General features: G+C 40.9%; 1 protein-coding gene across 2 annotated transcripts; it reads right to left on the bottom strand.

Annotated features, from left to right (window-relative positions):
• Window positions 1-1842: 1842 nt before the first annotated feature.
• On the bottom strand, window positions 1843-14058 carry mdm2 (MDM2 proto-oncogene). 2 transcript variants are annotated; one of them, XM_034075152.2, is made up of 13 exons: window positions 13940-14058; window positions 10163-10191; window positions 7862-7929; window positions 7297-7371; window positions 7075-7208; window positions 6472-6521; window positions 6075-6133; window positions 5494-5578; window positions 4639-4829; window positions 4191-4319; window positions 3717-3788; window positions 3367-3550; window positions 1843-3074 (listed from the first exon to the last, which is right to left on the bottom strand). In XM_034075152.2, the coding sequence occupies exons 3-13, from the start codon at window positions 7910-7912 to the stop codon at window positions 2626-2628; spliced, it is 1479 nt and encodes a 492-aa protein (XP_033931043.1). In that variant the 5' UTR covers window positions 7913-7929; window positions 10163-10191; window positions 13940-14058; the 3' UTR covers window positions 1843-2625. The 2 variants fall into 2 exon arrangements, with proteins under 2 accessions (XP_033931043.1, XP_033931042.1); XM_034075151.2 differs by lacking the exon at window positions 10163-10191.
• Between the last annotated feature and the right edge of the window lie 653 nt (window positions 14059-14711).

The raw sequence follows: 14711 nt of genomic DNA, 5'->3' as shown, positions 1-14711 counted from the left end.
GACAGAGGGTCTAAGAACAGAGGGTCTGAGGACAGAGGGTCTAAGGACAGAGGGTCTAGGGACAGAGGGTCTAAGGACAGAGGGTCTAAGGTCTGAGGACAGAGGGTCTGAGGACAGAGGGTCTAAGGACAGAGGGTCTGAGGACAGAGGGTCTGAGGACAGAGGGTCTGAGGACAGAGGGTCTAGGGACAGAGGGTCTAAGGACAGAGGGTCTAAGGACAGAGGGTCTAAGGACAGAGGGTCTAAGGACAGAGGGTCTAAGGACAGAGGGTCTAGGGACAGAGGGTCTAAGGACAGAGGGTCTGAGGACAGAGGGTCTAAGGACAGAGGGTCTGAGGACAGAGGGTCTGAGGACAGAGGGTCTGAGGACAGAGGGTCTAGGGACAGAGGGTCTAAGGACAGAGGGTCTGAGGACAGAGGGTCTGAGGACAGAGGGTCTAAGGACAGAGGGTCTGAGGACAGAGGGTTTAAGGACAGAGGGTCTAAGGACAGAGGGTGTCGTACTGTGAAGTCCACTGAGACAAAGTAACATGTGTGATATTGGGCTATAAATAAACATTGATTGATTGATTGACTTTTAGATCTCTCCGCTACAGATGAAGATCGTTTCATCTTGGAAGAAGAATTGATAGCGCCAATAAAAGAGACTTCTCCTTTTTAGCTACATCTACCCAAAAATGTGGTTTACTATACGATCTAATTTGAACTCCCCGGGCGGGGGGGAGGGGGCGCCAGAGAGCTTCAGGGGGGGCGCAGCGGGAGAACAAAATAACGAGAAACAGTGAAATCTAGCAAGTTAACTTCAGCTAACTTTATGCGAGCGGGAACTTGGATCTTTTGTGAAATTGCCTAAAGTGAGAGCGGAGACAGCGTCTGACAGAAAACGTGTGTCACGTGCACACTTTTGGCTGTCTGTGGAGACCGCGAACGGCCGGCTCGGTCCGCTAACGGCCGGCTCGGTTCGACGACAACAATAATAATAATAGCAATAATAATTGGGAGGGGGGGGCGCGGCTGTTCTTATGTTCTCTGAGGCGTCCCCTTCTCACACTTTGAAAACCTCTCCATTATATTAGGGTTATTAAATTAAATCCCTGCAGGACATTAACGGGGGAACTTGTATATTCTCGACTTTCACTTTATAAGGTCTGCCTCTAAAGCCTCAGATGTGAAAGAACCTCCTATTCTGAGTCCCAAACAAATAGTTTAGTTTATTTATAACGATCTTAGCTCTCAGAAACATATCGGGACACTCCACTGACTTTAGGACAAGAACTGGATGCAATTTGTGTTAATAATTTAATTCAAAAACCCAAACTATCAGGATATGCGTCAGAGCATATCTCTGCGGCAGTGGCTCAGTCGTAGGGGCTCGGACCGTGAGCTGTAGGGTCGCCGGTTCAAGTCCCCGACCAGACTTAAAGAATTGAGCGTGGACTGCTACTTGGAGAGGTCCCAGTTCACCTCCTGCCCTGGTGCCCTTGAGCAAGGCACCGGAATCCGGTTAAGATCTTCTAAATGGCGAGTCTCACCTTTTCCTTACGTGGAAAACCCTAAATCTGTCTTGACTGCGGATAAAAGATTAAAGTGCAACGTTGGAACCCTTCTTACCTTGAACTATCTTCCGTGAGAATCAACGATGCAACACCTGGTGATATCTAACTTAAATCCAAATAAGGATGCTGGAATGAATCCAAAGCGTTGTGGATAGTTTTCCGTGTTGTAAAATGTGTGAGAAACAGAATTATCCAAAAAGGAAAAGTCTATTTTTCCTTTTAATTAGAATCAAAGATTTATCGGGAAATCTATTAAATAAAACAGTTTTAAGAAACAATCTGACACTTATGAGTTTTTACAAGGTATATTTACTCCGTTTTAAATAAATGATGCATTTAGTGGAGCAAAACGTGACAGAGAAATGTATATTATAACATTACAACAGTTTCCTTATGTCCCTTTCGAACGCGGGACATTTCAGAAGAAAACAGAGGAAGACAAACCGCTTCCAAACGAGAAATAATGGAACTGACATTTAGATTTCATTTCTCCCATAACGAAAAAGACCAACCCGAGAGCGCTGGAGCTCTTCAAAGGATGCTTGTTTATAACCCAAAGTATGCACTTCCTCTTCTTCTTTAGTAAAAACCACATTTCCTTCCATTAAAAAGTGGTTTTCTATTTTATAAATCGAACTAATTGAATACTTTCTCAATGAAAAGAACATCATTAACAAAAACCGGTCAGAAACGACACGAGTGGGAAACAATGCGCCTCGCACAGAAACAGGAAGTGAACAAAGCACAGAACATTAACAAATGGTTTAGGTTTGTCTCTTTTTTAGGCGGTTGTTGACAAATTAAATAATCCCAGCTTCCTGAACAGATCGTCAGACCCCTGAAGCGCGAGAGAGAGAGCGGACGCAAGGCAACTGAAGTTTGGTAATTATGGAACTTCCTGTTCGCTCTGATGTTTTTTTTAAAGGATTAGCCGCCGTTAGCTTAGCATTGGGGATGGTAAGTCACGTCGTTCCTTTGTCGCGTCCATCCTGCTGAACAGAACCTCTGCGTGGCATGAGGGTTGAGCCGGAAGGAACCCGGCAGACGCTGGATGCTCTTCTGGGATGTTCTAGCTGAGGTAGGTCAAGACGACGGACTGGATGGGCAGCCTGCACACGGGACACAGCTTGTTCCTGTTCTTCAGCTTCTTGGCGCACACGTAGCAGGACATCAGGTGTCCCGTGTTCCCGTGAACGATGCAGCCGTTCTTCGGACGCGACTGGCAGATGATGCACGGGTCCAGACAGGACTCGGGAAGACGCCATTCTGCAGAAACACTGCGCTCCAGATTGGGGACTCCGGCGGGAGGACGAGGAGTGTTGGGGGAAGACGGGAGGAGCTCCTGGGAGTCCATGGAGGACGAAGAAGGCTGCGAGTCGGGAGTGTTCTGCTGCGAGGAAGAGGACGGCTTGGAGGAAGAGAGGAGCTCCTCGGAGTTTGGGGCTGAAGAGTCAGGGAAGCACGGAGACCTTTTCCCGTCGGGGACGTCCACCCCTTCGTTCTCCTCGCCATCTGAACCTACGGGAGACAAAGCGGACATCGGTTAAGGAGAATTTAAAATGTATTGTAAAAGAAAAGGTACGTCTAATATCGATCGCTTTGTTATTTCCCACATCTTGCAATCTACTTATTTAAATAAATAGTTATCACCGCAATAAACCGTATTTAATTTGGTCTTAATGTACATTATTTCATATTCTGTTCTATTTACATCAGGTCAGAAGAATTCCATTGCCATTTCTACTCCGTAGCTTTTGAGCATATGACGATAAAACCTTTGAATCCTTGCAGGTAAACAGCTTCTCTCTACCTGGAGTCTCTCTGGCTGCTGATTGGTCGGTGGGCTTTGTGGGCAGGTCTTTGGAACTGGAGGAGGCGGGCTTTGGGGGGAGTGACGCTTCAGACAGCCAATCCTGGCGCAGCGTCCAGCAGCGAAGACATTTTCCGGGCAGAGGTGGGTTCAACTCGTCACACTTCACACAGCGCCAGTAATCCTGAGAGAGAAACACACACTGTTAGACCTGGTGTGTGTGTGTGTGTGTGTGTGTGTGTGTGTGTGTGTGTGTGTGTGTGTGTGTGTGTGTGTGTGTGTGTGTGTGTGTGTGTGTGTGTGTGTGTGTGTGTGTGTGTGTGTGTGTGTGTGTGTGTGTGTGCACTCACAGCTTCAGTGATCTCCGTGTCTTCATCAAACGAGTCGTTATCCTCCGCCTCAAATATGGTGACCTCGTATACCTGGACAGAGAACAAAATATATAAAACAATCAGTATTTTATTTATTGTCATACATTATATCCAGTCTGCTCTGATTGGTTAGCTGGCTGGCTCTGTTGTGATTGGTCACGTACAGTGTGTTGGAGCGCTAGCCAATAGGAGCATCACAAAACTCAGGGTATATGTAAAGAAATTATACTTTTCCTTCTAGAAAAACTCTTTTATTTCTTTCATGTATTTAATTCTAAAAAATAAACTTGTTTTTTTATTCATAGCAACATTTTAAATAAATAAAATAAATGTATTAATTAAAATACTTTTCCCGCGTTGGAGCACGAGCCAATAGAACGAGTGTTCCGTAGTGATGTCACCGTGTTCCGGAACATTTACATTACACAAAAACCTTGAAAAATGAATATTTACCTGGTCGTCTGCGGACATCAGAGAAGCTTCGTCTTCGTTGTAGTCTTCCGAGTCGACGGATTCGACCTCGAACTCCACGCTGAAGTTGTCGCTCTCCGAGTCGGCAACCGTGAGCTCTGACATGCCAGACTACACACACACACACACACACACACACACACACACACACACACACACACACACACACACACACACACACACACACACACACACACACACACACACACACACACACACACACACACACACACACACACACACACACACACACACACACACACACACTGTTATTATTGTAAGCTAACAGTGGAATTAAAACAAAAAACACTACAAATAATATTATTATTTTTCTTAAACTAAAAGCTTAATAAAACAGAAATACGAAACGTAATAAAAACACAACAAAAATGTCTAAATAAATGAGATGTTTTTGTGTGTAAATACTCACGGTGCTGTCTGACGATTGGCTGCTGTGTCTGTCCTTCGCCAATCCTCCGATCACACACCACGACAGACTGTCATCAAAGGTCAGGGAGTAGCTGTCAGACCTCCTCCTCTTCCTCCCTCCTTCTTCATCATCTTCCTCCCCTGACTCCTCCTCTTTCTCAGCTTCACCACCCTCTGTGCTGTGTGAGGGTCCTGAGAGAGAGAGGCAGTGATTGGACTTTAATACCTCAGACTTAAAGGTCACCTCTATTTCACTTCCTGTTTCTAAAGTGCTGATTCGGGGATAAAGCTTTAAAGAGGAGGGTCTGAGCTCATGCGGGACCCGGCAGCTACCGTCTAAACTAAATGCTGCCGTGATGAAACGCCATATCATGGATTATCAAGGCTCTGAAACAGTCTGGAGCTCAAAGGCTTTCTCTCTTGCCGGTTACACCACAAGCTGAGTTCCTTTCTACTTCCTGCTTCTTCACACACATGCTCTCCAGTACAGGTTAGCTCTGAGTGTTAGCCATGCTAATGTAAACACCGACCATATTACGTCCAAAACAGTCGGGCATTGTTTCTGATAGCAACGTTTCTGATTGGCCCGTGGGTCCACATTTCAGATATTACGTCATATCGGACGCAAATCTGGATCAGCTCCGTTGTTCCCCGTTTTTAGAGATTTGGGTACGGAGGAAAAGAGAGAGGGTTTATTTCCTGACGCTGTGTGAGTTCCCCGACACACCGGGGACACATGGTGATGGAGAGAAGACATCACAAAGGGCTTTTTGCACGATAGGTCCCCTTTAAGAGGAGCGAGTACCATGAAAAACGCTCTATAAATAAAATAAAGTCATATTATTATTAAACTCACCGGCATCGATGCTCCTGCCGCTGCTCCTCCTCCTCCTTCTTCCTCGCCCTTCTGGTGACGAAGAGCGGCTTCCTGAGACGGCCTCCTAAAAGCACAAACACACATTTATTAGATATTCTAAAATATTAAAACTCCCTTTAAAAATCTGTCAGTTTCATTTTTTCTTTGCCTTTCCCATCATAATCCCCGTAGCAAATGCTGCCCCTACATGCGGTTTAATATTTAGAATATTCTCCTTTAAAAGTCATTCATTTAAAGTTTCTGATAAATAAGGCAGGAGGTGAACTGGGACCTCTCCAAGTAGCACTCCATAATTAGGTCTGTTCGGGGACTTGAACCGGCGACCCTACGGCTCACAGTCCAAGCCCCTACTGACTGAGCCACTGCCGGTTTGCATTGAAATATCTCGTCCTTCTTTTGGTCCTTTTCTTACATTTTAATGCGTCTGTGTTCGAACGAAAGCTAATTCCCAGTAAGCGTTAACCTACTTGGCAATAAAGCCGCTTCTGATTCAGATTCTTGAGGTAAGATTTGCTCAAAACGGACTCAAACACAACGGTTCTATTTGATCCGAGTCTCACCTCGGCCCCTTTGTCTGCCCGAGTCTCGCTTTGGGGTGCGATGGGGCTCGGCGGTGAATCTGAGGAGGAAACGGAAAGACACGTTAGGATTTTATGAATGTTCTGAATCCGGAGCCAGAGGAAGCGGAGAAGAGGAACAGGTGCATCGTGGAAATGAGGAAGTTATCTCCTAAACAACCCCCTCTCACGTCTATCCAGCCAGTGTGATTATTATGTACTCGTTTCCAAGAGCCCAGCAGTTCCCGTCTGACGGCACGGCGTTTCCAAAGGCAACAAGTCCATTACATGTGTTTTTCAAAGCAGTTGTGAACGTGAGATCCCCTTCGGCAATAAATAAAGAACCGTGTTCAATCTCGACATTTAAATAACACTAAAATGAAAAGTGGAGCAGTCTTACCTTGGCTTTTTATCGCCACGAGGTTCTTGGTGATCATAGCGAAGAGAACTCTGAAAGGAACATACAATTATATATTATTATCAAGTTTTGATGTGTGTTACTAGGGCTGCTCAATTAAATCGCGATTATGGCTTGCAACGATTACGAAAACAACGTACTTGAAATAAAACGATAATTTCTTTATTATTACTTTTTTAATTTTTCAGTTGAGTTATATTTAAAGTTCAGGTAATCAACTGTTAAAAACAGACTGTTCACATTTCTTTTCTCCAATAAATAGATGTTTTCAAAGTCAATTAATAATCGCATTTACAATTATTGACCCAAATAATCGAGATTAGATTTTTGCCATAATCGAGCAGCCCTATGTGTTACTATATTATATACCTACTTTCTGTGTTGTTGCACTATGCCATATTATATTAAATGAGATGCATTTCATTTGATAATCTATGGTAGTATTACAAATAGTAAAATAAACTGCTTTCCATAACTGGCATAAACGTCCCTTTACTGAGAAACAGTCAGTTGTTGTTGTTGTTGTTGCTGTAGAGCAAACCAAAACAAACACTAATAAATCCTCCTCCTCCTCCTCTTCCTCACCGTGGCTCTTTAACAGAGAAGCTGTCGACCCCCAGCACTCGCCCCAGTGCATCCTGGGAGCAGTGGACGATGTGCTGCTGCTTCTGGTCGTACAGCTGCTTCTGGATGATGTACTGACCCAGGTAGAACATCACCTGCAGGACGAATACATCACATATTAGCATGGGAGACATTCAAAATGTACATAAAACCTCCAATAAATACAAATAAATCCATGTTTACCTCCTTCATGGTAAAAGTGTCTTTAGTGGCTCCAGCTTGTTGCAGCAACGTCTGGAACTCTAGCTTTGGTTTCACCTTAAAAAACACACAAAATGTAGATAAGATTTGAATAACAGACACTCCTACAAAGTTCTCTGACCATGTGTGTGTTCCAGACACTACTGGAAAACCAAATAAATAAACAATAACCATTAACTTTTTCTTATATAGCAACTTTTAAAACACAGTTACAAAGTTATTTCAAATCAAAAATCGGAGGAAAACAAATAAAAAAAGTGTATTTTATTCAAAAGGGGACCTCGTCTGCTCTGATTGGTGGAACTTAGAGATGTCCCGCCCCTTAAAGAGGCCAATAGAAGCACAAGTGATCCAAGTGATGTCACTGTGTTCCGGAACTTTGAGATCTTAGCCTTTGCAGAAGAAAAAAAACACACTATCGGAAAGGGAAAGGGAAAGGGAAAGGGAAAGGGAAAGGGAAAGGGAAAGGGAAAGGGAACCCCCCCCCCCCCCCCCCCCCCACCACCAAAGAAGCAGATTAAGGGACTCTTTACGTCGCGTCTCTCACCAGTTGGTTCTCGTCTGCAGTGTCGACGTTGAGCTGGCTTTCTGCTGACATTGTGAGGTTGATGGTTTCTGCACACAAACAGGAAATCAAATGATTAGTAATTAGGCTCCAAGGAACTAGGGATGCGAATTTGAAAGCAAATGAATATTCGACCCCGAAAAAAACGGTTAACCGATTAACCGAAATGTACATATCCTATAAAAAAAGTGGGAAAAATGTTGACAAAAAAATAATATATATTTTGTTTTTATAAAAAAAATACATGTTCAAATAAGTTTAGGAACCAAGTCGAATTTGTCAAATGTATTGAACTGGTGATCACAGTTTGAACAGCTGACAGCTATAGGCCTACAGCTTTCATGTTTAAAACATAACTTGGTTTTTAAATGAAAGAGGGATCACACACGAACAACATAACGGGTTAGGGTAACCCATGACAACAGAGATCAACAACCTATAACAGGGCCTATGCACAGAATGCAGCTATTCAATACTCATTGTTCTTTAAGAATATGAGCACGTCTACTCAGAGGCGATTCACAACCAGGCCAGCTGTAGAGAAGACCCTCTCAGCTGGGATGTGGGCATAAGATGAGGTTTGAGTCTGCGTGTAGGGAGGGGCAGCAGCCGTATCATTGGCTAGAACTAGCTAGGACATAAACGCGAGTGAAGTATAACCGGACGAGAGAGAGAGATCAGCACCTGCAGCTCTGCCCGCTGTGAGGGGCCGGTGAGCGGCTGTCGTATACATTGAAGTATTCCATTGGATAATATGTAATCAGCGTAGGCACCCACCCAAAAAAAATTATAATATATATATTCATAACTCATATTCTCATTCGAATACCTGAGTAATCGTTCCCATCCCTACAAGGAACCTGCAAGTAAATTGGATTGAAACAAACCAAAACGTTTTAAGTCCTGGCATTGCCTTCAAATGAGCTAAATACTTAAATACTACAACTTTTTGGGGGGGGGTTGAGTGTTAGGTTTAATGGTAAGGGTGCAGTATTTGTACATAATACACTTCAATATCTGCAGGAACACATAAGCAAGCATGATGTAAAACCATAATTATAGTTTCTGGTGATCCAATCAAGGAAAGGGAAGAGGTCGGTTTAGAAAAGCAGTTTCAAAAGACCCGTGTGTTGTTATTCTTTAATCAGTGGGGACAGTGTTCCTGGTCTGCTGACTCAGACTCTAAAGACCTCTGACCCGCTGATTAGTTTACACAATCCACCTCTTACGGTAGTTCATCATAAGCGCCTCCTGACAGCCTGCAATAGATAAACTAAAACATTGCATAACTGCAGCAGGAGGAAAGATGTAAGACCTGGCCTGTTATGAAATGTTATCGTTGCGTAACGGAGTGTCTGTGGTTTGAGCATAACTTCTGGATATCTACACGTCCAGAAAATCCATTTTTCTGGCAACCAAGTGAATTAAAGATTAGTTTTCCGTCTCCACCATCAAGTTCTTCTGCTTATAAATGCCACACTACGGTTCCCAGGTGGGTACAACGTCTGTCTGTCTCGGCAGATGTTTACAGTGTGTTCAATAAAAGCAGAAAACATCTGCCTTGTGATGCGGGAAATACACAGAGCCTAAAAATAAGCACTCGAATGCCTCGGAGCACCGAGGGAAGAAAGGAGGTTTGTTCCAAAAGACCACAAAGAGACGAGTATCGCGCTTTTCACATCTTTCCTTAAATAGCATAACAATACTGACTGTGTGAGTCGGAGGATGCGATGTCTTCAATACGCTGGACAGAGTTGCAGATATTAAGTTGACAACTCGATGAGGGTCAACATAGAAATAATGACTGTAGAAAACATTACTTTCTCAAATATGGACTTTTTATTTGATATTAAAGTGAGTATCTTTGGGGTTTGACCGAAAGAGACACCTTGAAACTGAGACGGACATTATTCTATATTACCGAGACATTTAATAGAAAATAATCTGCATTCGCTGTTCTAGTCAAGACATGCCAAAAGTAGACAATCATGAAATAAAATATAAGTTAATTGCAATGAACATTTAAAGTCACACATGTAAATTAATAATAATAATTAATAATATAAAATATAGTAAACTTCATTTACAAGCAGCTTTTAAACTTTCACATTAAAAGAAAGAAATTAACTCAAATCCAACCACTTGAATAAAACAACTTAAACCACTAGTTTTATTTAATTTATAAACAGTTACAAGACTGTTCGAAAAAAGTGTATTTGTAAGCTATGCATCTGTCTTTATAGTGAGTGTCTGGGTGGGAGAGAGATGAATGAAAAGTCTTACCAGAATGTACAGAGCAGAGAATCAGCAGTCTGTGCAAAGTGAAGCAGATAAAGTGCAGTCAGAGAGCAGGACACAGCAGGAGACAGCAGCCTCTCAAATATATACTGGAGCCGCTCAGACATGTCAGGACTAGACCAGCTGAGGAGGCCCTGTCTGGCCTGAGTGGGGCCTATCAGGTCTGAGTCAGCAGTGTGTGTGGGGGGGGGGGGGTGTGACTAGATTTTAACTATTGAAGGAATTTAAGATATCTGAAGTCCTCACCTTGACGAGATGAGCTATTCCCTTCTTTTTATAGTTAACTTTATAAACTACTCAAAATATTCTTTAGTTGTATTTCTAGATTCTAAATAACAAATGCACACTTTTAAAAGAATGTGTGTGTGTGTGTGTTCAATTTGACAGTAACAGCTGATTGATTCAATCACACACAGCTGACACACACACACACACACACACACACACACACACACACACACACACACAGCCAGACATGCCACTACTAGTCCAGGGTGAGTCATCATTACTGTCAAAATGAGCTAACCATGCTAACCACGCTAACCTGGCTAACCATCCTAACTAACCAGTGACTCGAGCCTGGTTTCAGTGTGTTTCCACAACAAGGCTTTAAGAGGATGGAGAAGTGGAAACTAAATGCACTGTGGGATGCCCATGAAGTTAAATGTTGTCTTACACAAATGCATTTTAAATATGGTTTAGTTGTTCGAGTCTGAACTGCACTGTAAAGCAGTGATGGCTGAACTAGTAACACTTTGTAAAGGAATATCAACAATACAACTGAATTATAGAAAGACACAAAGCCGCACACGAGGTGGAAATGACATTTACTAGAGTTGAGTATTTCATTTTGTACTACTTTATTCTTCTATTATAGCACATTTTTTGGGGGGGAATTAAAGTATTTTTCACTCTGCCACAAATGAATTGATCGTGCTAGATACTCTGATTTCGAAGACATTAATTAAAATGTTTTCTAATAGGTTAGGCTACCCAGCAGGACATCAAGTAATTAAAGTAATCTCCAGCTTTACCAGCATTAAAGACAAAACCCCATTATTTATTAACCATTAAAGTAAAGTACTCATTATGCAGAATGGGCCATTACAGAAACAGATTCATTCTGCAATCTTTTTACCTTCAGTACTTACATTAATGTTGATGCTAATGTCGTTTCACTTTAGTTAAGTTTCGGATGTGGGACATTAACTTATAACAAAGTATTTCTAAACTGTAGATGTAGTACTTTAACTTGAGCTAAATATCTGTATACTTTCTGCTGGAAATTCTGCAAGAGTACGGTTGTTGACGTACTATGTTTACAATCTACTCTAACAAAAAAAGTCAAACATAAGGGAATGAAACATTTAAAAAAGAAACCGTAATGTATTTTTTAATCATTATTCTTATATGGGGAAATTCTTATGTGTTAATGTTTCAGAAAACTGTTAACATTTTAGGACACAGGGGCAAATGTATATAAAAAGGAGATCTCATTGCATGTCAGATTATCAGAAAATAAAAAAATGTAGATTACAGTTCCACATCTAATGATATGCCGATGAAGCTGGCTATATTGCGAAAGGCCCGAGGACACGATTTACGGCAGCAGCCAACAAGAGATTAGAGACAGAGCGATATATATCCTGACCTGTGCGACACAACATTGGGTTAATCTGACATGACAACAGGGTCACGTGACAGGTCTAACAGACACGTGTGTTCAAGAAAACGTATAAAACCTGATAAGTAATGAAACGACACGAGAAATACATCATAAATATATTTGAATCAGCTATGCGAGCGACTAAGAACTTTTTTCTTGGAGTTCGGTGTCCTAAAATGTCAGAAAATTGTAAAAGTGTCCATCACAGTTTCTCGAGGTTAAAGGTGAAGTCTTTAAATATCTTCTTTGCCAGTCCATGATATACATTAATATTGTATAAAACAGAGAAATGCAGAAAATGACTGTTTTATTGGGTGAAAACAGCATTTTCTGTAAGAAACTAAACACTATTTTCTAAACTCTATTGATAGTTTGGTGTCTAAAATGTCAGAAAATAGTAAAAGTGTCCATTATAGTTTCTCTGGGTTAAAGGAGAAGTCTTTAAATGTCATCTTTGTCAGAAAAAACCCATAATATTCACTTTATATGATGTCAAATACAGCAAATCTCCAAGTTGTTGAAAAGTAAAATAAAAAAATAGTTGTGCGATTTATTTGTCTGCCTAATAGTTACAGCTCTAATATACACACAATGCTACTGTTGGATAAAGGATTCAGAGTTTAACTTAATCTTATGTTTTTAATTCAAATTACATTTCTGCAGAAAACTTGGAAAGGTGGAAAAAGGGCCAAAATCCCTAAATATCAACACATTTTTAGGAGGAGAACATGCCCAGACTCAATCCATGCAAGTATGTATTATGTGGACCTTCAGAGTGAATATGTCTGGGCAGAGGGATTTGAATTTGACTTAATATGTTTTTTAATTCAAATTTCAAGTAAGAAAACATGACATTTCTGCACAAAACTTGTCAAATAGTGCACAAAAAGGACACAAATCCCAACACATCTTTAGGAGCTTAACATGCCCAGACCCAATCCGTGCAAGTGTGTATTATTTGGCCCTTGAGTGAATATGCCTGGGCAGAAAGAGGCTTCAGAAAACATGACTGTTCACCTCCAGCTGACTGAGAGCGTGAGTCAGCTGCTGCGGCACACACACAGGGAATATGCCCAGACATGCCCCTGCTCCCTGTGGTCAACTCTGACTCTCTATAGCACTTTCACATGTGATAAACACAGATAAAATGCATTCAGCACCTCAGGATACAACCAGTACAAGTTAACCTATATGTATATAGAAGAATATCCAGAGAAAATAGTTTAACATAGACTTAAAAACAAGGAAATGTAAGTTTAGGAGGTTTGCTTTCACTGTCTGTGGATGCTAACAATGCTTTTCTGGCAGCTATGTCTTGTTAGTGAATTAAATGACACGTTAAAGCTAGTTTTTAATGATACATACATACATGCCTAATAATATGTTGTAATAAATTATAATGCGAGTTAGCATTGCATCTCGTTACTTAGTTTTATATGCTATTCCTTGCACACTTAACGGAAAATAATATCCTACTTTTAAATCTTGTTAGCTGTAATTTGGCGCTTTTTATAGTGTAATGTAACGGTTGATGTATATGGCAAAATGTCCCATGTTTGGAGCAATAAAGTAAAATCTAGTCTTGTACATTACATCTCAGGCTAAAAACACAAAGTACTCCCTTTTTAATTAAATGCAAGTAAGTCAAAACACAAGTTTAATACATTAGTTAAGAGTAAAATCATCCCATATTAAACACAAAAGCATCTGCCTAGCAACAGTTGATTTTAAATGAGTGACCGTTGGCGAACTTTCAAAAACTTAACAAGCTTAGCTACGGTTACCGCTGCCTTAACTAAACTATTAAATACTCTAAACAACTTAACATTAACACCCGTAACAACAAAGACGTAACTAAAACCTGTAAAAGCAGTGAATTTCAGTTCTAAAATGTTAATTTAATGTATCGTTTTTATCGTAACATCGTCCACACATCGTGGCCGCGTTCCCGCTCATAAACCCGGGTACATTCAGCCAAGAAAACACGAGGCTCCGCGGCCTGTTAGCACGCTGCTAACCACCCACTTGTGATTCTGCAATACAACGTATTTTAAACATATCATATATATATTTCAGTCTTTGTTGTGTTGACCTACCTTGTCAGTGATTCTCGGTTAAATAATATCCTTCAAAAGGCGGTTTTCACCCAGTTTGCTGCACAGTTTGGGGCTCTAAGGTCCAATGTTAACTGTCTGCAGTTGTTCCTTCACTTATCCATGTGACACTCCTGCTGGCAGAACACTGACACTGCACCCACATCTAATACTAATGGAGGGAAGGCAAACAATAACAATGATGGTTTGATTTTTGTATTCTCTAATTAGATCACTTTAAGATTATTTGTTCCTGCCAAAATCTCAATCAGGATACCTTTATTATTCGTCCCACATAGGGGCATGCACATGATATTAAAATACAAAATTAAAACGTTTTTCCAAGTGTCATTAGTAATACATTTATCCAATTTACATATTGCACACGTGTTTATTTATTCCACTAGTAAGCAGTCAACATGGATGTAACTAAAGTCACCATGTATACAAGCTGGAGACTTAGCGGTCCGATAAAAAACCTCCCTTTAATTTATTTTGACACATTTCTTAAAATAATGACTTAAGAATTGTGCTCAATCCAAATTTAGTAGTATTATGTTTGTCTCATATTATACTACTACTATTATATAAATATACTACACAGCATGGATTTGTTAATGTACTTGTAGTGTATGTATATTACTACATAATATTGTGTATATTAAACTATTCATACGTTATTTTAATACGTCGGTTTTGTAAGGGATTTTCTTAAAGCCGACTTTACAAATATAATTTTTTTTTTTAAAACACAGCAAAATGGTACTGCTCAAAA

The sequence above is a fragment of the Pseudochaenichthys georgianus genome, chromosome 23 (genome assembly GCF_902827115.2).
Source record: "Pseudochaenichthys georgianus chromosome 23, fPseGeo1.2, whole genome shotgun sequence".
Taxonomy (NCBI): Eukaryota; Metazoa; Chordata; class Actinopteri; order Perciformes; family Channichthyidae; genus Pseudochaenichthys; species Pseudochaenichthys georgianus.
The sequence above is the reverse complement of the archived record's forward strand: the minus strand, read 5'-3'. Positions and strand labels throughout refer to the sequence as shown.

Coding starts and splice junctions, on each gene's coding strand:
- mdm2 (XM_034075152.2), bottom strand. CDS start 7,912: ATGTCAGCAGAAAGCCAGCTCAACGTCGACACTGCAGACGAGAACCAA. Junction 7,372..7,861: donor CTGCAGACGAGAACCAACTG/GTGAGAGACGCG, acceptor GTGTTTTTTAAG/GTGAAACCAAAGCTAGAGTT. Junction 3,075..3,366: donor AGCAGCCAGAGAGACTCCAG/GTAGAGAGAAGC, acceptor TGTCTCCCGTAG/GTTCAGATGGCGAGGAGAAC.